This window comes from Scophthalmus maximus, chromosome 4 (assembly GCF_022379125.1).
Source record: "Scophthalmus maximus strain ysfricsl-2021 chromosome 4, ASM2237912v1, whole genome shotgun sequence".
Taxonomy (NCBI): domain Eukaryota; kingdom Metazoa; phylum Chordata; class Actinopteri; order Pleuronectiformes; family Scophthalmidae; genus Scophthalmus; species Scophthalmus maximus.
This window is the reverse complement of record NC_061518.1, coordinates 17061110-17082500: the sequence shown is the minus strand read 5'-3', so window position 1 is coordinate 17082500 and position 21391 is coordinate 17061110. Positions and strand designations below refer to the sequence as shown.

The following is a 21391-nucleotide window of genomic DNA, read 5'->3' as shown; positions in this document are numbered from 1 at the left end:
GTGTGTGTGTGTGTCTGTGTGTGTGTGAGAGTGTGTGTGTATATATATTTCTGTCCATCCACTGCTGATACTTACCTTAACACAGGATTTGTTGAGATTTGGTCGAGTTTGTTGTGGTATTTACGTATTGTTTTTTTTGCAAAACATGTTGGGATGATTTGGGTTTTATTTATATTAAATTTACCGGGATTATTTTACATGTCAACTAATGTGTCAGTCAAATGCACACATTACACACATTACATGAAACGGTGGACCTGCTCTCTTCTGGTTAACCGATTGAAAAATTAAAAGCATTAACAATGCATATGCATTCTAATGTAGCATATTTTGATATTACGGCGTTTGCATTGTTTCCCCCTTTAGATAATCAAGACAACCTTTGGACTGAACTTGTCTGATGTAATATTCAAGGTACAGTGGCTCATTTGCCCTCAAGCATACATAGAACATTGTTCTTAAGGAAAGAAAAATCAGTATTTGGTTGTAGCTGAAACCATGAGTAACAATTAAAAACCAAATTCTCCATTTGTGTGCAGATGAGGAACCACCGTGGCTGTCTGATCCCTATGAACAGCTTGATCCCTGCTAACAGCAAGCACATGTGAGGACTTTGATTGTTGTTTTGTAAAGTATGTCTATGCATTTATTATTTTCATATTCCATATAGTAAGCACTAATTGATTGTAATTGGTGGTATGTATTGTTCATAACAGGCCTCATGTGCTCGAGGTGACCAAGATCTTTCAGCATGGTAAGAGTCGATGCAAGTTTGACAGTGTTTTCTTTAATCGTGGGTCAAGATCTGGGGGGGAGCTTGTTTTTTGGGCTTCTACATTTCACAATACTGCTTATACAATATTGAGATATTTTGGGAAATATGCTCACACTTGGGGAAATACCACTCTCAAGTCTGTACGAGAAATGTTAAATTTAACACATTAATTAACACATTATGTTGTTTGATATAAATTTACACCTTGGTTTTTGTTCAGATTAAATAAACAAGACATGAAACGCTCATTGTCAGTCACACCATGAATACAGTCAATTTAATCAAATGTATGACATATCTTCCTGTCCAAATAGCACTTTGGATATATTACCTGGATCCAAAAAGTACAGGTACAACCCTAAATGGATTGATATATATCTTATTTCTTACAAATGAGGAGAAAAAACAACACAAAATCACTGTTCCTGTCAAAAACTGCGTTCGCACACATGGTAGTTGCCGAGAAATGTAATAGTTACTTGTGCCTGAATCATACCACACCCATTTTTTTAATGGTTACACCAATGAGGAGGAGCCATGTTTTTCATGTCTGTAATATGGTTTTGCTTCTTCCCAGTGTGTCCCAAGCCCAGAATCATTCCCATGACTGTGGTCAACAAGAGCATGAAGACCAGATTTCAGACTGTTGACAGGAGGGTATGAAACAGGAACTGTACTGGTGGCTTGTTAATGTCATAGTGTGAATAAGAAAAAATAATAACGTTTGACAAATTGCAATTAAGTTCATTTCATTTTGTCTGGACCATGAAGCTTTTTTCTTACCTACCAGAGCACGACTTTGAACTCCAGTCTTTTATTGCAGATTCAGAGACTGGAGGACCTCCTGCCTCAGATCAATCTCAGACGCAATGAAAAACTTGGCCAGGTATTTTAACTTGAATCTGTAGTCCAGGCCCATTGTAATATTTGTTGACTCATATTAAGATAGATTTATATTTCATATGCCTCTACCTGTGACCATGGTCTCTCTGTTGTGTCTCAGGAGATTGAATGTCTCGACCAGATGCTGAGGTTTCTTGAAAAGAGAATGCAGGTGAGACAGTCTGAATAATAAACATAACATGATTGCAGTAATTTAGTTATGAGTTTCTTCAGAAATCAGGGCTTTATGTGAGGCCCCAGTTGTTTTTAGTAACTGTGATTCAATGCATCCACTATATCTATGACTAACAAGCCTATTACCTCCTATGTATGTACTTATAAAGCTGAGGTCTTTGAAGTTTTCATTTTCATTTTTTCAATTACCAAACTTTGCATTTTGCCTATTTATATTGAACTTTTCATGGGTTCACACACTGTCCTGCTCTGTTACAGGTTGCAGATTCTCATAGCTGGAAGGGGGTGCTGACCCGAGCCCCTCTGTGGTAAACCCACACAAGTGATTGTGTTTCTGTGTCACATTGGTAGAATTGACGAACAACATATTTATGACACTTTTGTGTTGGGTCTTACAAGAATTCATAAAATCTCTTCATTGAAACGTGACCAGATGTGACCTGTGATGTAACCTCACGTTGTTTGTACCACGGAATTAATTAAATAAAGCAGAGGAACCAAGATGGTCCTTTCTTTATTGTTTTTAACATTTCTTTCTACATATTCTAGTAAGCACGGATAGCAGGTTTTGATTGTGTAGAATGATTACAAACAAACAGCAACAGCTTTTTCAAAAAAAGTATATTGATTTATTGAAATATAATAACTGTTGTTTTCCATACACTCACCAAGCGCTTCACACGGATCACCACACTGATATCGGTCTTTTCATTGTGTCCAGACGTGAGAAGAGGAAAGGAGGCTTATGATATATTTTTTTAAACAATATTTAAGCTTCTTTTTTAAATTTTTTTTTATAACTAATCCACATTAACCAAAATGTCCACGTCCAGTAGGTGGCGGTAACGCGCCCGCGAGGTGACGTCGTCAACCGCCAGTTAGCACAGAAGAAGAAGTGCGTGGTCAACAGTTGGTAAACACAGTTGGTAAATAAGTGTCTTCAGACTAAGAGGACTCTGATTTGGCTTCTGTTTTTCTTTTTAATTCCAGTTATGGCTCGGTCTTCATTAATATGTGTCGGTACCCACGGCTGCTGCTGTCAAAGATAACAGTGACGCGCCTTGTGAGAAGTTTGAGTCGAGTTTACACTTAGCATGCAGCTAGCAGGAAGTTAGCATGCTAGCTGCAGCCGAGACTCTTCTGCGGACTGATGTCGGACAGACGGGCTCTGGTGGGCTGTGCCGTGTTGTCCGTGTGCGACGCCTGTGTGTTCTATCCCTGCTGTAAAGGCTGCTTCTCGAGGGTCGACGTCGAGCAGCGGGACACGACCAGGTGAAAAAAAACCACACCGCTGAGGAGGAGGAGCCACCATCATGACCTCACTGACTCAATACCATGTATAAATCTATAGCTGTTTAACTGAACGAATGAAAAACTACATATCGATTCCTCCTTTGTCGTCTCAGGCTTAAAATGGTCTCAGGCTTCTGCCCCTCACTGTGTGTGTGTGTGTGTGTATATATATATATATATATATATATACATATACATATATATATATATATATATATATATATATATATATATATATATATATATCTCGCCTTCATCTGACATGTGGTGTCTGTCTACCTAGGTGCAGATGTTCCAGGTGTGGTTACAGCTGCCCCAGGGAGCAGGTCGACTCCAGATACCGTCTCTCGTTGAGGGTGACCCGGGACAGATGCATATTCGGAGTCACAGTATTCGGAACCTGCCTGAACCCATTCTTTGGCATTCCCGCAAGTGGACTACGGAGGTGAGCTGGGGATATTATGATTGTCTTTTCTTCCAATCGTTTAACGGCCGTCACCTCCCGCTCCTCTGTGTCTGAAGCACCGCATCTTTCTCTGTGTTGAATATTTAGGCCCCTTACTGAACATTGCACTCACAAAAGTCTGTTTTTATGACATTATCAGTCACTAGCTGACATTAGTTTTTTTCTGCGAGTGTCTGTGAATATTAGTCCGTGTACATAGAAACGAGATGGACCGTGTCTGCACGCAGCATTACACCTGGATATTGTTGCAGGGTTTTCCCCCAGGACATGGTGAAACAGTTTGACAGAGAAACAGGTCTTGACCCAACTTGTCTTATGATAAGTCTAGTTAGTAATCAGTGCCCTAAACAACAGTGATGCTCATGAAATATCTGGCATCTGCCGTGTGATATAGTTCCCCTGTTCTCTTGTATCTAAAGGCTAATGTCTTTTTTTCCCAGAAAAGCATAAAAGCTTTTTAATGACATGTCTATGAGGTTTTGTTTCAGGTGCGACAACCTGTCTCTGCTGTAATACGCTGTGGGAAACACTGTGCTGGTCACACAAGATACATTTTTAAGTTAACTTCACTGGTGTTTAATCAACTTGTGATTAGAGTCAGTGTCCTCTTTTTGCAGTTTAGTGTAAAGCTGTGTGCATGTTTGTCATTGTGTAGGATGGTGGAGAATGAAGATGGACCAGTTGGAGCATCCACCAGAGCCTCGCTGTTGATGAAGGCTGTCGAGGACTGTTTCATCGGCAGACATTTCATCTTTGGTATTAAGGTACAGTTGCTATTGAGTATTGGATATCTTAATAGCTCATGCAATGATGTATTGATACTGATATATATATATATTTTTAATGCTAGCTTGAAGACTTACTGAAATTGGAAAGGGGATTTTCTTTGTTTTGCAAATTTAGTTTTGTGTTATTCCCAAGAGATTTGTTTAACATGTTAACAAACATTAAGAGATTGAATTTGATGAAGTTTAAATATGATTAAAATTACAGCTATATGTGACTATCACTGGTTCATGTTATTTGTGTAGCTGTGCCTCATGTTAAAACTTCTACAAGAACAGTTTAATAGCTATCAGAGAATACGCCACATGAATATACATTTGTATATATTTTTTTCCTTTTTTAGAATTTTCCACACTGCAGATGATCCAATAATCAAAACTAGTGTAGTCACTGTCTGAACTATTTTGGTAAAACCAACTTTGAACAAGTACAAGTTCAAAATTGTTAAATTTAATAGTTTTTATGCTGCTTAATCTTCACCATATCTTGTTTTGACCTTCAGGTAACCGGAACAGAAAGTCGGCTTTGGCTTGAAGGGCCTGGACTTGGTAGAGACAGAGACAGAGTCCAGTTTATTGCCAGTCAGATGATTCTCCCCAAAGCTGCCGGCCCGGGAGGCTGCACAGTGGCCAGTTATTATCGGACCCTTCTCCAGAAAGCTGCAGAATATGAGCTGGGATCCAGTGATTACTGCAAAACCTCCAGAATCCCAGAAAAAGCCCTACTGATGATTCCTCATCACTCTTCTGCCAGCGGCTTCAATAATACCACACTTTCTGCCTCAGGTCTTCTTTCCCCTTCACTGCAAAGGTAATGGAACTACGGATAACTTTAGATTTTTATATGATGATGAAGGCACTGAAATGACAAAACATAAACTTGAAGATGTTACAACAGGAGTTGTTGCCTGTGTTGATATTTATGGTATTTCTTGATAGTTGTTTTGTTTTTTATCCTAGATCGCATCACCAAGACAGCACTCTTACACCGACTCCTCCATGGCAACAATCACTGGGACTAGTGACTTCGTCCGCAGAGCAGGAGGAAGGCTGCAGCACCCGGGATAATGGAGATGAGAACAGCCGACAGACGGACAACAACAAGACAACACATTGTGTACAGAGAGGCTGCTTGGGGAACCATAAAGTCGCAGAGGACAGAACTCTGTCACCTCTTTCTTTTCCAGAGCTCAGTTCTTATGATAGTGCATCATTTGCCCAATACACGTACAGGTCTAGTGTGAGAGCAGTTGAAACACCCCCCCTCATGAACACTTTGTTCAGTCCCTCCCAGCCTGGCCACAACAGGGATTCACCACTCAGTTATAAGACGAAGGGGCTTCCTCCTCTACAACTCAATGAAACATCTTTGTCCAGCTCCTTGGCGTGGGAGGATTTGCCTTTCTCCGAGAGTCTAACTGAGTTTGTGTGTGAGGAACACAAAGATTTTGACATCGTTAGTGAAACAGAGCCACGTCCAAATGTGCGAAATCAGAAGGAAACGGTAAGAAATGACACAGAAATAGTATCTCAAGAAAAGAGCCTCTCAATTCATTCAACTTCCGTTTGTCAAAATAACTCACAGATATCAGAGAGCCACTCGTCGATGGTACAGAATATTACCAATACACTTAATAACAGAGGTGACCAGGCAGGCAAGAACTATGCTGGATGTGTTAAAAAGATTCAGGCCAGAAGCAATTGTTTCCATCAGTGCGATCAGGAAGACAAGGAAGCAAGTTCTCTGTCTTTTGATGACAAAGAAGCGCAGCGAGAAGAAGATGCCTACGATTGTTCGGTAGATCTATTCAGCAGCTCAATCATGAGTGATATGAACATAAAGACGTTCAACATGCATACAGAATCTGACGGGATTACTACAGAAACTTGCCCGCTGCCCTCCAGTCCAGGCACACGGCCAGTGAGGAGTGAACAGGCTGACGTCCCGTATTCAACACCACACGAACGGAAACCCAAACGGAATAAATGCACGAAAAGGGACAGTTTCATTCCACCTGGCACACAAGACCTTGACTTCCTCCCTCCCGCCCAGTCCACTCCGATTGTAAAAGTAGCTGTCGTGTCAGGTTCACCTCCCTCTTCATCCCTCTCCGGTGAATTCAGTTCACAACCAGACGGTCAAGATGTGTATCCTTTTTATAGTGACCTACCTGAATTGGACAGTAAAAAGTCAAAAATCGCCCCTTCTCATTGTAAACTGAACACTGTCGCTGCTAAGCAGCCGCCCCGGTGTGGCAGAGAGTCTACAAAGGAAAATCTTGTGTGGAGCGAGACATCCATCAGACACGACCACATATTGACCCCGAAAAGGCGATTCTGGAAACCAAACAAGCATAAAAATCTCCCGCTGGCTCCGCAGCACCTGAGGGTCAGGAGAGCGGTTCCGAGCCCGGGGTCACCGGTGAGGACCAACCGCAACTGTGACTCGAGTGTTTGCGATTTGACTGTGTGTGAATGTGAGTACAGCAAAGTAGTCGTTCCTCCTACTCCTGTTGCTAACGCACGACTGGGCGTGAAGCCAAGGAGAAGGAGGCCGAGCGATGGCAGCAGCAGCTGCAGTTTGGATTGTACTTGGAAAGCAAAGCAGGGAGATGGAGTGAACTGTAAAAGAATTCTGCTGGATCATCGTCTTCCAACTCTCACGTCGTCACGGAGTGAACTGGCACCAGCAGGAAACTGTGACAGTGAGGTGCTTGGTGAGGGGAGTCTGGACACATCTGACAGTCATCGTCTCAACGATGAGAACCAGGCATGTGATTGGTCGAGAGATCTGTTCTCTGACTCGGCCTGAGAGATGCCCTTGCAGATGCACTTTACAGAGTGATCCTGTAATCCAAAGATTTTTTTAAATTAAATTATTTTTAAATGACAGAGTTGAAAGAGTTTGTACTACTGCTACGCTTTTTATACAGTCAATGCTGCTTTGACTGCTACTGTTGCTACTATTCAATTCTGTGTGAATACAGCACAAATCTTAAACACAGATGATCGGTGTAGCCTTTCTCGACTCACCTTCTGCTTTATGCATTGTATCTCTGAGCATATTCTAAAACAACAGATTGACTTGGTATTAAATGGTTGTATTGATAAGCTCTGATTTCATCTGTTCTGTATGAAATACCCATTTTCGAATTCCTATTTATGATTGCTAGAAGAAAAACCTTGTCTTGGAGCCGTGTTCGAGGAGCTGCCTCTTCCGTGCTGCAGCATCATGCAAAACACACTTTTTGATATTTGTAACAATGGCAGAGAAAACAACACACACAAAAAAAATCATTTTTAAACTGTGGTTACACTTCTCTAGAGTTGACACTGACAGTCCAACAAGTTACGATTAACATTGATCTCATTTACTAAAACCTTCATCCGATGGAGTTTTTGACCTTGTCTGAGGACCGTGTACGTTGTGGACGTGACACATCGGTCATTCGGTTCTGAGCATCTTCCTGCTGCTGTGCCCTCATAGCTGGCATCACCTTCCTCCCATCCTGTGTTCTGAATTTGTTGTACAACTTTGTGAACAACATTGAACCGAAGAGACGTGGTGATATGCGTATGACTGGGTAGATCTGATGAATTTACTGCTGTTACACTAACATGGAAGGGCCACTGGAATTTTAAATATAAAGAGTCTTGATGCAGAGTTTCCTTGAACACAATGTAGTTGTGTTGTTTTTTTTAATTCTTAAAATGACAGCTATAAAATCATTTTTGAAGGCACACAAACTTATGGAGAATAGCGTGTCTGTCACTGCCACAGTGGAACAAAGATCACCAACTGGAGTTGGGGTACATTTCAACTTCAGAGTATATACAGTCGTAGGAATCATATCCCTGAGGCCAGCAAGAGCTTCTGTCACAACCTTTGCATGCTCCCGTGTCTAATTTGACTGACTCGTGCTTCTGTGGGCACCAGAGTCTTAACGCCAACATGGTGTTCTAGTGCTGTGTGTTTTTTTTAATCTTTTTTGCAGTGGTGTCAATTGAGGATCAGTGTGTACAGCGCAAAGCCAAAGAGCTAAGAATAGCAAAAATAATATCATGACTACAGTGTTCTGGATATGGGGGTAATGGAGAGATGGCTAGATGAAAAGGATGTCACATGAGTAAAATAACTCAATCAAGACGTAAAGAGCAGGAGCCTTTCTACTGAGGTTGCTGTATGGGTATGTTGTTTTTTAGTTTTGGCCATAGATATTGTATTATTGGGAGTAATTCATGTAATACATGAAATCTTTTTTGTCATTACACATGATCATTGACTGAGGGCTTGGAGCCAGAAAAATATCTGTCAAATGGCAGTGTTGGTCAGTAGGTCCAACTGACTTGAAAAAGCATATCAGTAATATTTAACATCCTTGAAATATCTCCATGTCTCCAATTTTGTATCAGAGGATGCACTGTAATGACTGGTGATCCCCCGACTTATACCACCAGCAGGTTGGCACTTGTAGTTTGGAATTAAGACTTTCAACGTGATGGTAATATACTCTAGCTCCATAGTGGGATCAAAATGTCAGTTTGTTCAATGATTTTGTTTTACCGCCTCAGAGCTGTTAGCGTGGCTGCAGACTCACGTTTCTCCTGTTTAGTTTTCTAAAACATCTTTCAGTACATCTAGGGAATAAAGTCCTAATATTACAAGAAAAGGGTCTATGTCACGAGAGTAGAGTGACCTTTGTTTTTAGGGGGGTCGGGGGTGCAATATCACATATTAAGTTGTAATCTTACGAGAAAAAAGAAACGGTGTCTGTGCCAAAGAAAGAACCACACTAACTTGGTGGGAATTGCCTCTGGAGCAAAAATCATTCTTCGAAAAAAATATTGAGAATATTTTTCAAATGAAATTTTAAACTTTATACAAATAATAATATATATTTTTTATTATTATATGACTTTATTGTTGCAAAAGATTTTTTTTGTTGCAAGACTATTTCTTCCATAACAATTTTATTCTCTCTACAGTAATACTCTGTCGTCGTACTGTATGCCTGCTGCACTGCTTTTGCTTGCTAAGTAATTATGTTGAAGAAAGATCTTTGCTGGAAGGGTAGCCAAGAACGTAAAGTATGGAAGAACCACGTTTTAGAGGTACTGTATGTCACTGGCCCAGTTCAGTGCAGTCCTTTTGATGTTTGGTGTGCGCGTGTGCGCCAGAACATTCTGGCATTGGTCGCCGCAATAATAAAAATTGCAACTACAACCTTGAGTGTCTGTAAATATAACCACAAGTGTCAGTTGGACATTTTATGATTTGATTTGAGAGAGGATTTCCAAACCTATTTTTGGCTATAACTCAAGAACTTATCCCCTAATTATGATAAAATACACTTAATGGCTTTTATTCAATTCCTTTAGCCTTAACTACATATAATACATGAGTCTGGAAAGACAAGCAGTGAACAAGACATTTGTTTTAAATAATATTTCGTGGTTTTTCCTCAATAACAACTTTATCCTCAAAATCTCAACATGGCCCTACAGTAATACTCTGTCGTCGTACTGTATGCCTGCTGTACTGCACGTAAACAAAAGAACAAGAGGCTTTGTTCCAAAAGGGTTCCGTGCTGTGTTGCACTGCTTTTGCTTGCTGAGTCATTATGTTGAAGAAAGATCTGTGCTGGAAGGGTAGCCCAGAACATAAGGTATGGAAGAACCACGTTTGAGAAGGTACTGTATGTCACACTGGCATGCAGCTGCCCAGTTCAGTGTGTGCGCGCGTGCGCCAGAATATTTTGGCATTGGTCGCCGCAATAATAAAAATTGCGACTACAACCTTGAGTGTCTGTAAATATAAACACATGTCAGTTGAACATTTTTTTAGATTTGATTTGAGAGCCCACAGATCATTTTGTCTGACCTAATTACAAGGCAGCTGTGTGTGTGTGTGTGTGTGTGCGTGCGTGCGTGCGTGCGTGCGTGTCAGGAGAGATCCTCTCTATTGCATGCAACTAGTATGGTATGTGACCCAGTGAATGGAAACAGTGTCCAGCATGTGTGTGGTACTTTGTGTGTGTGTGTGTGTCTCATAATTTCTTAAATTATAACTTGTTTTTATTTCATTATGATTAATAATTTTTAAGGATGTGAATCAGAATTTCTATATTTTATTCGGTTTTGTTTTGTTATGCCTCCACACCGGTGACCATGGCCCGAGGCATTGTGTTTTCAAGTTGACTGAGGGAATTTCTTTGAATTTGGCACAATCGTTCACTTGGACTCAAGAATAAACTAAAATTAGAATTTGGTTGTCAAAGGTCACACAGACCTCAGGTCTGTCCCATTTTTGTGAACGCATTATATCAGTAGCCCCTGGAGGATTTCCAAACCTGTTTTTGGCCATAACTCAAGAACTTATACCCTAATTATTGGGGTATAATAATACTTGAGGGAATATCTTCACATTTGTAGCAAATGTTCACTTTCACTCAAAAGTGAACTGAATTAGATTTCTAACGTCACATAGCATTTTTTTGGTCATAACTAAAGAAACTTAATGCACTAATTATGGGTAATTAATGAAGGGAGATTGTGACCTTATTTCCTCCAACTGGTTTGCCGGAGGGTTATAATTCTAGACACACTCAAACACTGAAAGATAAAAAATAATGTGGTGCATCTACAGCCATGCACAGCATACCGGAAAATACCGCTCTGTTTCTTTGTGAAACATTAAAATTGAATTTCAGTTAAATTTGTTCGAATTAAAATGAAATGCCTTTCAATCTATTTTTGAATGGATAGCTCATCCTTAAAAAAATGTTTTTGCCTGATATTTACACATTTTTAAATGCATATTTTGTTAACGAATGATATCCATATTTCATACCTTCTTTACATACTTCTAGTTGGCACTAAAGATCAATTTGCAACAATGTTAATTATAAGTGGTGCCACAAGACTAATTTTGGGTCACTGTGTGATGGTGTGTGACAGTAGTATTTCCATTGCACAGTTGCCAGGGAAAAAGTACTACTGCCCCGTGGACAGCGAGAGGGGCAGCAGCAACATCAGACTGCTGTGGAGATAAAAAGCGTGACAAGCACATGGTGTGGTTGGGAGGAGAAATGGGTTTGTATGGAGTTGTCAACAAAGCGTCAGATGGGGGGGTGGCTCTTACGTCTGACACCGGACAGCTTCCCTGTGTAGAATGAGAGCAGATAGAAATGTTCACCGATAACATCACAGATTTCTTCTTCAGCGCGTGCATAAATGCTTCGTGTGAATGCTGTGGAAACCTGGCGAAGACTTGAACTCCACAAGAAAGCCGATGAATGTTAAATTGTCAAATCCAGTTGCACATGTTAGTGCTGCCCTGTCAAAACTGGGTTCACGAGTTCCCCCCCATAAACTCCCCAATTCAAGATTACTGCAAATGTTTGCTGCCTTAAATGTCTTTGAGCAAGAAGCAGCATCTTGGCCTTTGCATTTTTGTTCTAGTACATGATCATGACCTATGACCTTCCTGCTGCAGAAAGACCAAAAAAAAATGCAAGCACGCTAAGGGAATTCAGTTGTTATTCTAAGTTTAAATTATTCACCCTATCCCTGTGGGTTTACTGCATATTTGTGTAACGGAAAAAAAAAACTTCTATGATACCCTCTTCTCATGGTAGAAGGATGATAGTGGATCTATCTTTGACAGTTCTGTGGCCTCCTGCTGGTTCTTTGTGGGCCGGGCTCAGTCCCCCTCCATATCTGGCCATGGAGAATGTGACGCGAGATGCCAGCGCTCCTAATAAGCACCTGTCCCTTTGCGTCACGCCATGCTCCCAATATGAAAAGCGTGTGATTGTTTTCCGAATGAGACAGTGTGCGTAGATAGTAGACTGGGACTATATACGATCCATGGGGCATCTCTTCTCAATCCAGCTGCAAGTTAGACCCGGTCGGACTCTGTACACGGGGAGCTTCACCCTGCACACCACAGGATAGCGGTCTTTTGTTACTTCTTTCCCACTATAATATGGAGGTAAGACAATATTTCTAAATTATTACACTTCATTATGACTTAACTTCCACTGACATAGTAAAATGGGCAAGTAACTGCTCATAATTGGAGCCATGCCATTTTATTTCTGTTCTTTGTAGTAGCTGACTGACAACATGTATTGACAATTATGCATATTGAATGTACAGTACATATTTATTGTCTTGTTGAAGTAGTTGTAGAAAACTGGTAAGCCTTGGAAAAGATCATTCCTACATGATTTAAACTGGAGCATAAGAGAGACGACTTTTTTTTGCATCGTTTTAGTTTTTTCAGTGCGGCTCTTCTGTTTCACCTGGACTGACTGAGCTCTGTATTCTCCAGGTGTCACCATGTGCTCAGGTAGCTAGGAGCCACACAGCATCACTGATGATGAGTCTGAACCTCCAAAGACGACAAGCTCAGTTCTGTGACTGTGTGGTCAGAACGAGACAGAGCCCAGGTCAACTGTACCCTGCACACAGGTGAGCAGCGGAAACGGGTTTTTTTTTGTTATTTCAAACAACCACCCCGCAAGTGTACAACATTTTAGGAAATATTAGTGAGTCTTCTTTATATTATAGTTGTATTATGTTCATCATTTCATGCAGTATCACAGTTATAGTCGCTCTGTGCTCCTGCAGGTGTGTCCTGGCAGCTTCCAGTGGAGTACTGGCCTCTATCTTGTCCTCTACTGGTGCCCTGGTGGAACTGCAGGAACCATGTTTGTCTGGTACTGTGCTGGCGCTTCTTTTGGACTACATTTATACTGGGACTCTGCCATACACTGGCATCCAGCAACATTACTTCAGTCTGCTTTCTACAGCCTGCCACCTGCAGATGTGTGGACTGCAAGAGGCTCTCAGGGCATGGCAACAGACTGAGGCAAACGATGCAGATGAAACAAATGCTTCTGCCGGAACTGAGCGTCAGCCGTATACAGGCATTATCTATACCTGTAGTAAGCATCTGCCTTTAACATGCAGCGTTGATGTGTTTCACAGATGTGACGAAACTGATATTTGCAGTGTGCAAAGTGCTGCAAGTTCACTGGAGAGAGAGGATCGTCAATATTTAGCCAGATCAGAAACATGTAATGAGGCTCAGATACATTCAGCAAGTATGGATTCCTGTACTAAAGGCCGAGAAACATGTGGAGCGAGCAGTATAAATGGTGGAAATCGCCTTAGTAGAAAAGACGTACGTACCAGTAGAAGTATATCTGAGGACAGCATTGATAGTGTAAATGAAAGCAACAGCAGACAAGTACTGTATCCGACACCTCGGGATTCGAATCAAAATATCCCTTGCACCGCTGAAGTGCGTGGAGTGTCTGAAGAGGACAATGAAGTGCAAAAGGATCAGTTTCATTCAACTGGCACAGTAAAAGCTGAAATTTGGCAGAAGAACAGAGGAGATGAGCTAGTGAGGACGGTCGAGGACAGGATGAACTACTCCTCATCCTCTTCCTCATCGCCACTTCCATGCTGTGGGGCAGTGCCTGTCATCCGTCACAGCAGCAGAGCAGCTATGCACCAGGCGGCAGCGGTGTCTTCAGTGCCTCCGAACCATTCAGTGTCCGAGGCCACAGTCGGCTCCAGCAGGTCCCGTGTGCCGCAATCAACGGGGACAGAAAATGACAACATTGTTGAAGGTAATACTACAAAACACAAAAAGCACTATGGGGCACAGAGTCACGATTACAGAGACGATAAATACCACACGGGAACACAGAGTTGGGATTTCCAGAATAGCTCGGATCAATGTGCAATACAGGGATTGTGTTACAAATCCAGTACAGATCAATATGACGTGACAGAGCAATATTGCAACAGTGGCAATGCAGATTATTCTATGAAACACGACGATGAACATGTGAACAAGGGATTATCCCACATTACGGATTTTAATAATCACCATGCTCACTGTGATTCATTTCAGAATAAGAATCACACAAAACATGGTAGAGACGATTCAGTGCCACAGGATAAGTTTTGCAGCAATTTCATCAGGGGACTAAGGAATAAAACTGAGCTCAGTTTTGATGATTTCCCCTCCAAACAGCAGCGACTGGATTGGTCCGATGGCCCCGACGTCTCAGTGTCAACTCCAGCAGAGAAACGGTCACAAGATCTGCGGGCTGTAGTTCCACTTCCTGTGGAGATGTCAGAGACGGGAAGCGACTCTCACTGTGAAGAGTTGTGTCCCGAGGGAGAAAATATCTCAGAGCCACACTTGTCTCCTACAGTGCCAGTGGACAGAACCGTGTCTGACCCCATGTACAGTGTTATAGGGCAGACATACCACGGGCATCTTTATTACCATTGCCTTCCCCAGGAGGACACACACTTATTACACAGAGACACGGACCATAAACACTCCCACCCTTGCCAGCCTGACTATTCAGACCAGCCCAATGAGGAGAAGGAGACCGGGACCTGTGCCAGTGCAGGTCACACTTCTCTGAGGCAACACTTTGCTCCGGGATCGGCAGACCGGGTTGTACTGCTTGACATTAGCGCCACACCTGCTGAGTTGCTTGTGTCCTACAGAAACAGTTCAGACGAAGAAGAGAAAGACATCACTTATTGCAAAAATGACACATTTGGGACCGGGGTCAGGAATAACGTCGTCGAGCGAAGGAATGGAGCAACACCTGTAGCAGGGGTGGAGGAGAAAAAACCCAGAGCAGAGAGTTTTGGTGAGCGTGAGACGACATCTTGGGTTGGAGAGACAAGCGAAGCGAGAAAATCAGTCGGTGGAGACCAAAGCACACCAGGAGCTGACGCCATACACAAAGATGGGGTTGTGGAGGAACTTTCCAACCCTGAGGAAGGTGAAAACCAGAGCAGCACGTTGCCAGTTTGCTCACCCCCTAGTGTGCCCGACTGTGTGCAAGCCCCCGTATCATCCACCTTGTCCGTCTGCATACCCTCTACCCTTTCAGCAAGCACGCAGAGAAATATATCAGCTCATCTGTCACCACCTCTCCACCACACTTTCCAGTGTTCTCTGTGCGACCGCTCCTTCAGCCAGCGGGGCTCTCTGAATAGACACGTGCGGAGCCACCTTGGGGTTCGGCCCTTCCCCTGCCCCTGCTGCCCTATGACCTTCTCTCGCCAGTACCGTGTCACAGAGCACATGCGTGTTCACCAACGGTGTCCCCAGGGGAATGTCTTTCACAAGCCCCCTGCCTCCTCGGTTTGAGGACAAGTCAGAAAAGTTAGAATGTATCCTCCTGTTATTGGAGGACGGATGTTATTCAAATGTTTTTGTTTGTTTTCAGTGGCTTGGGATAATTATAATTTTTCTTCCATGTTTTGCACATAAACAGAAGTTGGAAGATAACCAGGGCAATTTTGGAGACTAAGATCTGAGATTACTTTAAGAATCAATGGGTGTCTTGCCTGTCCGAAGGCCAATAATGGGGATTGAGTCCAGATAACAACATAATAAATACAGTAAACAAATAAATTCATGAAAGCAGCTATCATCAATGTTTTCATGTTAACAATAGAACACATGACTACTTACATTCAGCACATGGCCAGAGGATGTGATGATGTTTCTGTGTCTGCTAGATTCGTAAATAGGCAACAGTTTAGTATTATTTTTCAGATTTTCTTCTCACTTACACTGGGCAAAATATTACTGTGTTTTGAGTTATGATCCGAGGTATCCACTGTTTCTTCCTACCATGGCTCGTTTACACTGTGAGCAGCTAATCCATTCATTCTGACTCCTTCCCATTCAGTAACACAGAGAACCTATAGTCAGTAACAGATCACAAGGACAATCTATACAAGGTGCTTCACTGCAAATTTAAACATAACTTTCCACATTTCAGACCATGTAATGTGAATAAATGATAAACTTTGATGCACCAGCACCATCAACAGGCCCCAGAGGGAACCCAGTAAACCCAGTGTGTATAGAAAGTGTCTCAAATCATAGTGAATACACCGTTTTATTACTATTATTTGAGTTTACACAGTACATATTAAACAGTTACAATAATCAAGTGTTTCACGTGCCATTTATATGATCTACGGTTTGTTCCCTGCTCAGGATGTTAAACTCTGTGCTTACAGTGTGCTGTCCATTGCTATTGTATTTATCAAATGATGAAAAGTATTTTTTACAGCATTTCCATTCCTTTATAAATGCATATCACTGTTTTCCTTTTTTCATGGGAGTCCAAGAAAAATACATCAGTACAACAAACCAACTGTACATATTGTAATACATATGTATTTTAAGTCGTAGCATGTTTTCCCTTTATTTTGGTAAATTAACTGAAATGCTTTTAGCAGAGTTATGGTGACAGGATGGATACATGATATGAATAGCAATGCACTTCTAAGTTCTCTCAGAGACATTTATTTGTGATATGTTTCACGTTTCACATGAGAACTGGTTAATATTTGGGTCCCAGGTCTCATGTTGTGCCCACTACTTCATTGTATACTTCATTTCTTTCCTCTGCTCAGTTTGTCCCACTTCGGACATTTGTCCTGTGTTCATCATTCAACTGCAGTTTCAGTTGGTGCAGTGGTCATCACTACAATGGCCTAAAGAGAAGAGAAAGAAAAACACTCTAATGCTTGACTGAACAGCTCCTCACATGCTGTGATATTGCAAATCTCACAGCAAATGGCACATGTGCAGCTCAGCACCATTTGTAATGTTCTTTTTCCTGGTATGTTGTTTTACCTGGCTCTTTGTGGAACGCAGCGCAGCCCCGGCCAGAGCTGACATTACAACGAAAATAATTGCACCAATGAAACTGTAGAATAAAAAGATCGCCTGATAGCTCTCTCCCATGGTCTGGACAAACACAAACATACACACATCTCAAACATGATGCATGACAAAAACATAAAAACTGATTTAAATTAATACACAAAGGTAAAACATGGAGGCTAAAGTGTTTGATATTAAATACATTAATAAGTCATATACATAACTACTCATAGTAGTTACGCATGTTTAAAAAGCAGATTAGAAAATCAACATTATAGCGGACACAACAAAAACAAAGAAATAACCACACAATTAATAATCACCAAGTAATTTGATGTCCATACTGCATCATCAGTCTCTGTGACATTGACTTCAACATATCCATTCTGCCTGTAGTACAGGGTGTGTACTAAATGGGGCATGATGTACAACATCGTCCAAAGTGCTCCCAGTATCGTCACAATGCTCAGGGCCAATGATATGGTGACCTACATGTAGATGCCAACAGAGACAGACACACAAATGTTGGTAATAGTTGACACAGTATCTAGACAACACAGAGAGCCCTGCAAACAAATCAGTAAATTGAATTATGTTTAATTGGTCAATAAATAAGAGGAATTGATTGACAACTAACTATACTTTGGAATTTGTATTTACTTTTAAGAGCGTATAATTAAATAATTAAACTGTTAAGTAAAAAAAAACAAAAACTTTTACAGGTGGTTGGTTAATCAAAAAAATTTATCTGCAGGGCTCACTTGGCAGTATCACTGCAAAAATATGACAAAAGAGCTTACTGTTTTCTTGGTTGGATTGTGCTCTGTCAGAATATACAGAATCCCACATATGATGAACTGTGAGAGGAAGAGGAAGCTGTTTTATTATCCGTACACTGTAAATAAATTATATATATGATAATGTTCAGTATGTTTTGGGAACAGGTGAATAGGACTGATGCTTAACTAATATATTGTGGTCAAATCAGAGCCCTGTGTATACATTTTTTTAAATTTAGCAGTTAAGAAATTGGCTATTTATAAAATAAAATCAGACTCCATAAGACACAATGATCCGTTGATTAATAATCCTCTCGTCGAACTACCAACCAGTGCTCCCTGCAAGAAGCCAGGCGGGATGGTGAGGGATATGTAGATGTATGGACCGGAGCCGTTTTCCATGATTGCAATTGACATGATGAAGAAAGATGCACCCAAGACCAACACAATGACCTGTAGAGAAATCCAAAACAATGTCTAGCATGACCTCTTCAGTTCCCTTTCCATTCAAATTGGTATTCTTTCTGACAACAGAAGCATTGTTGGTGACTTTAATGGTTCTGAAATTTCTAAACTGGGAAATAATTTTAACAAGTGTGTGTGTGTGTGTGTGTGTGTGTGTGTGTGTCTCACGCCAACGATCTTGGGTTGCCCTTTAATGAAGCGGTGTAAAGGTTTGCTGCCTCCCACTGTGGTGCTTTGAAGACTGGCATTGTTCCCACCTGGTCCACTCGCAGGGTAGAGCACAGCAGACATCTTGTGGACAGATTCGATTGTTGTCACACTATTAGAGAAAAGAAAAATAATGGAATTAGAATGGCTTAATTCGAGCGCATACTTTGGCCAAGGCCCAACAGTCCCCTTAAAAGGCCCTTAAAGTCAATCAAGCCCCACAAAATTGCAAAACACACACATATATATATATATATATATATATATATATATATATATATATATATATATATATATATATATATATATATATATATATGTCATTCCCTTAAATATGCCTGATTTTATTCATTTAAATCCATGCTAAGATCCATACATTATTCCCTGGGAAATTTGACAAAATCTCATATTGTTAAAGAAAATGAAAATAAAGTTTGAAAGTCTTTCTTGCAGTGCAATGTTTTTTTGACAATGAGAAGCCATCTTACGTAGAGAGCAGCTTTGGGTTTTCGACCAATTAACTCTATAACAGTCTCCAATATCATACATGGTGTAAAAGTACTGTGCTAAGTATATTCTTCCATTAACTGTACAGTGAAGGTCCAGGTAAACACTTTGTCCTCTTCCTAACTAAAGCAGACATATTTCACCCATGGCAATAAACATCTGAACAGTGGTTTGATTTGGTTGTATAAAGCTGCATTAGGCCTAAACCCATTTGCTACTGACATGATAAGAACTGAAACACACCAACAAATTCGTTTACCCCATTTTTTTTTTTTTAGACATCCAGGGCCATTTTATCAAGTTTCGTCTTTGTCTAAATCAGCCTGTTTGGCTTGAAATTATTTTTTTGAATGTCTCTCTACTTAATCAGAAAAAGGACCAACACGAAGTACAAGCAGCAACGTACGCACGCTGGCGTCAGGACTATTATCCACGTGGTGTCTTGTCATTGCGCGCCACAACGTCAACACACATGTTAAACAACTACAGCTCCCATGGCACCCCGGACACATCGCTGAGACTCATGGGATATGGTGTCTCTTTACACGATCCGTTATTGCACAGCAGCGGGTATTTATGAACATTAGGACATGAACTAGAGACTCATTTACATACCGCTTAAACTCTCCAGAAAGACTCTTAATGTGAAAATCCCCGGAGTCACAGTGGCATTACGCGACAGGTTTAACGGAGGTTTGAGTTGGAGAAGCTCTCGTCTCCAACTCATCCTGATGTTCACACCACGTCCAGCTGCTGGCCCTGTGCTGAAGTTGAAGTTTTGTTTATGAGCTGGGGTCTAAACTTCACATTACACAATAAAGTCTTTCCTCTGTCCAAAGACGAACAACAATACAAAGGATTTACGCACAAAAGGAGACGTCCCAAACTGGGTTGGATTAGTTCCTCGATCTTTTTTTTTTTTTTTTTGTGGTTCTGACGCGAAGACAGATATTTAAATATCGTTTTAAAATGACAAAAGAATAACGGTTTGTCCGATGATGCCCAGCGACTGTCACACTCCGAACAAAGCTGTGGAAAACAGAAGAGGAGCCAGACCTGGTGCAGCTGTGTTCGCTCGCCGGATGACTCTGTTGTGCCTCTGTCCAACATCTGGAGCCGCGCAACGATATGAAATGAGCAGTCGCTTCAACTGCTCACTGCTGTTATTTGTGGATCAACTCCGCTAACCTCTTTTTTATGGATTATGCACAAAGTTAAAGGAATTGTTTTACGCGTAAAACGAGGCCCTTTAGATAGGAACTACTTCTCACTTTTAAGAAGCTGCTCAGCCTGGCGGAGGGATTTGCTGTTTGAGAGTGACGTTTTTTAAAAAGTCATCTCAGAAGTTGTTTTTTTTTTTTAAATTGCTCACAAGCATCGGTCAAAACTCTTCACACAGTCTGCATCGCCAACATGCGTCTGGGCCAAACCATTAATCTCACCTCCAGAACTCTCTCGAATCACCACGACACTTCCTAAATGGCTCAAAGCAAGATTTATTTATTTATCTATTTCAACAGATGCAAAAGAAGTGCATGGAATTTGACATCATTCTGTTTTGAATGTGTTTTTAACAGTGTTGAAAAGAGTGTGTAAGCGTTTTTTTAATAAAAAAAAAAGGGTTTTGCAGTTGGCGGAGTATGAATGAGAAAAAAAAAGTGTGGATTTAAAAAAAAATGTGGTAATTTAATGCATTTTGTGTGAAAGCAATGGGAAATGATTCACAGTATGGTTGTGGGCCGATGCATGTTAGCAAGTCGAAACGACTAATACAACAGTCCTGCAATAAATCCCATTTCAGTGAAGGTTTCACTGTTCTGTTTCTGTTCAGCCTGTTCAAAGGTGGTGAATCAACTGTGTCTTTGTTTTGGAGGATTCAGTTTGTTGTACTGTTGGACTGCATTGCATCATACAGAGAGGTGTGTCTGATATGAAGCCTATCTATCCTCATTTCAAGAGTATTGCATTAATGTGTGGACAAAACATTAGAAATGTCTGTCAGTAGAATGCAATACAGCACCACACACTACATACTGCAGCTAAAACACAGCAGAGGGGAAGAGGAAGGATGAGGTCAGTGTGTGTGTGTGTGTGTTGTCCCTTGCACAAGGGGTTACAAGAGGGTGGGGTTAAAATGGAGAAGTTGAAGGAATGTGGTGAAATAGTCTGAGAGAGAATATAAAAGGAAAGAAAGTCTTTGATCCCAAAACGGACATAATAATGACTCTGTGTTTCCTCATCCATGACACAGAATTAACATGTAAAAACAAAGAGGGCAGCCGAAAAGAAAAGTTGTGTGAGAAA

The 21391-nt window shown here is 41.1% G+C and overlaps 3 protein-coding genes across 8 annotated transcripts in view; 2 read left to right on the top strand and 1 right to left on the bottom strand.

Moving 5' to 3' along the window:
• si:zfos-1056e6.1 (uncharacterized protein LOC107988029 homolog) overlaps nt 1-2353 on the top strand; it is a 5362-nt gene extending 3009 nt beyond the window's left edge. For both annotated transcript variants that reach the window (XM_035628106.2, XM_035628108.2), the window contains exons 4-10: nt 367-414; nt 540-604; nt 717-754; nt 1353-1432; nt 1599-1661; nt 1779-1829; nt 2111-2353. In XM_035628106.2, coding sequence (XP_035483999.2) covers nt 367-414; nt 540-604; nt 717-754; nt 1353-1432; nt 1599-1661; nt 1779-1829; nt 2111-2164 — 399 coding nt within the window. In that variant the 3' untranslated portion in view covers nt 2165-2353. The remainder of the gene's footprint in view (nt 1-366; nt 415-539; nt 605-716; nt 755-1352; nt 1433-1598; nt 1662-1778; nt 1830-2110) is intronic.
• A 377-nt stretch (nt 2354-2730) lies between these two features.
• On the top strand, nt 2731-7507 carry ddias (DNA damage-induced apoptosis suppressor). Of its 3 annotated transcripts, none has more exons than XM_035628103.2 (5): nt 2731-3124; nt 3435-3590; nt 4267-4375; nt 4900-5207; nt 5357-7507. In XM_035628103.2, the coding sequence occupies exons 1-5, from the start codon at nt 3003-3005 to the stop codon at nt 7206-7208; spliced, it is 2547 nt and encodes an 848-aa protein (XP_035483996.2). In that variant the 5' UTR covers nt 2731-3002; the 3' UTR covers nt 7209-7507. The 3 variants fall into 3 exon arrangements, with proteins under 3 accessions (XP_035483996.2, XP_035483995.2, XP_035483997.2); XM_035628102.2 differs by having other exon boundaries at nt 2732-3124; nt 3429-3590; XM_035628104.2 differs by having other exon boundaries at nt 3065-3189; nt 3429-3590.
• An 8827-nt stretch (nt 7508-16334) lies between these two features.
• On the bottom strand, nt 16335-20538 carry si:ch1073-291c23.2 (uncharacterized protein LOC799862 homolog). Of its 3 annotated transcripts, none has more exons than XM_035629224.2 (8): nt 20144-20538; nt 19703-19851; nt 18542-18692; nt 18239-18361; nt 17930-17986; nt 17453-17617; nt 17100-17213; nt 16335-16957 (listed from the first exon to the last, which is right to left on the bottom strand). In XM_035629224.2, exons 3-8 carry the CDS (start codon nt 18662-18664, stop codon nt 16910-16912), a joined length of 630 nt encoding a protein of 209 aa, XP_035485117.1. In that variant the 5' UTR covers nt 18665-18692; nt 19703-19851; nt 20144-20538; the 3' UTR covers nt 16335-16909. The 3 variants fall into 3 exon arrangements, with proteins under 3 accessions (XP_035485117.1, XP_035485118.1, XP_035485119.1); XM_035629225.2 differs by lacking the exon at nt 20144-20538 and adding an exon at nt 19956-20126; XM_035629226.2 differs by lacking the exon at nt 19703-19851 and having other exon boundaries at nt 20144-20537.
• Nucleotides 20539-21391: the final 853 nt, after the last annotated feature.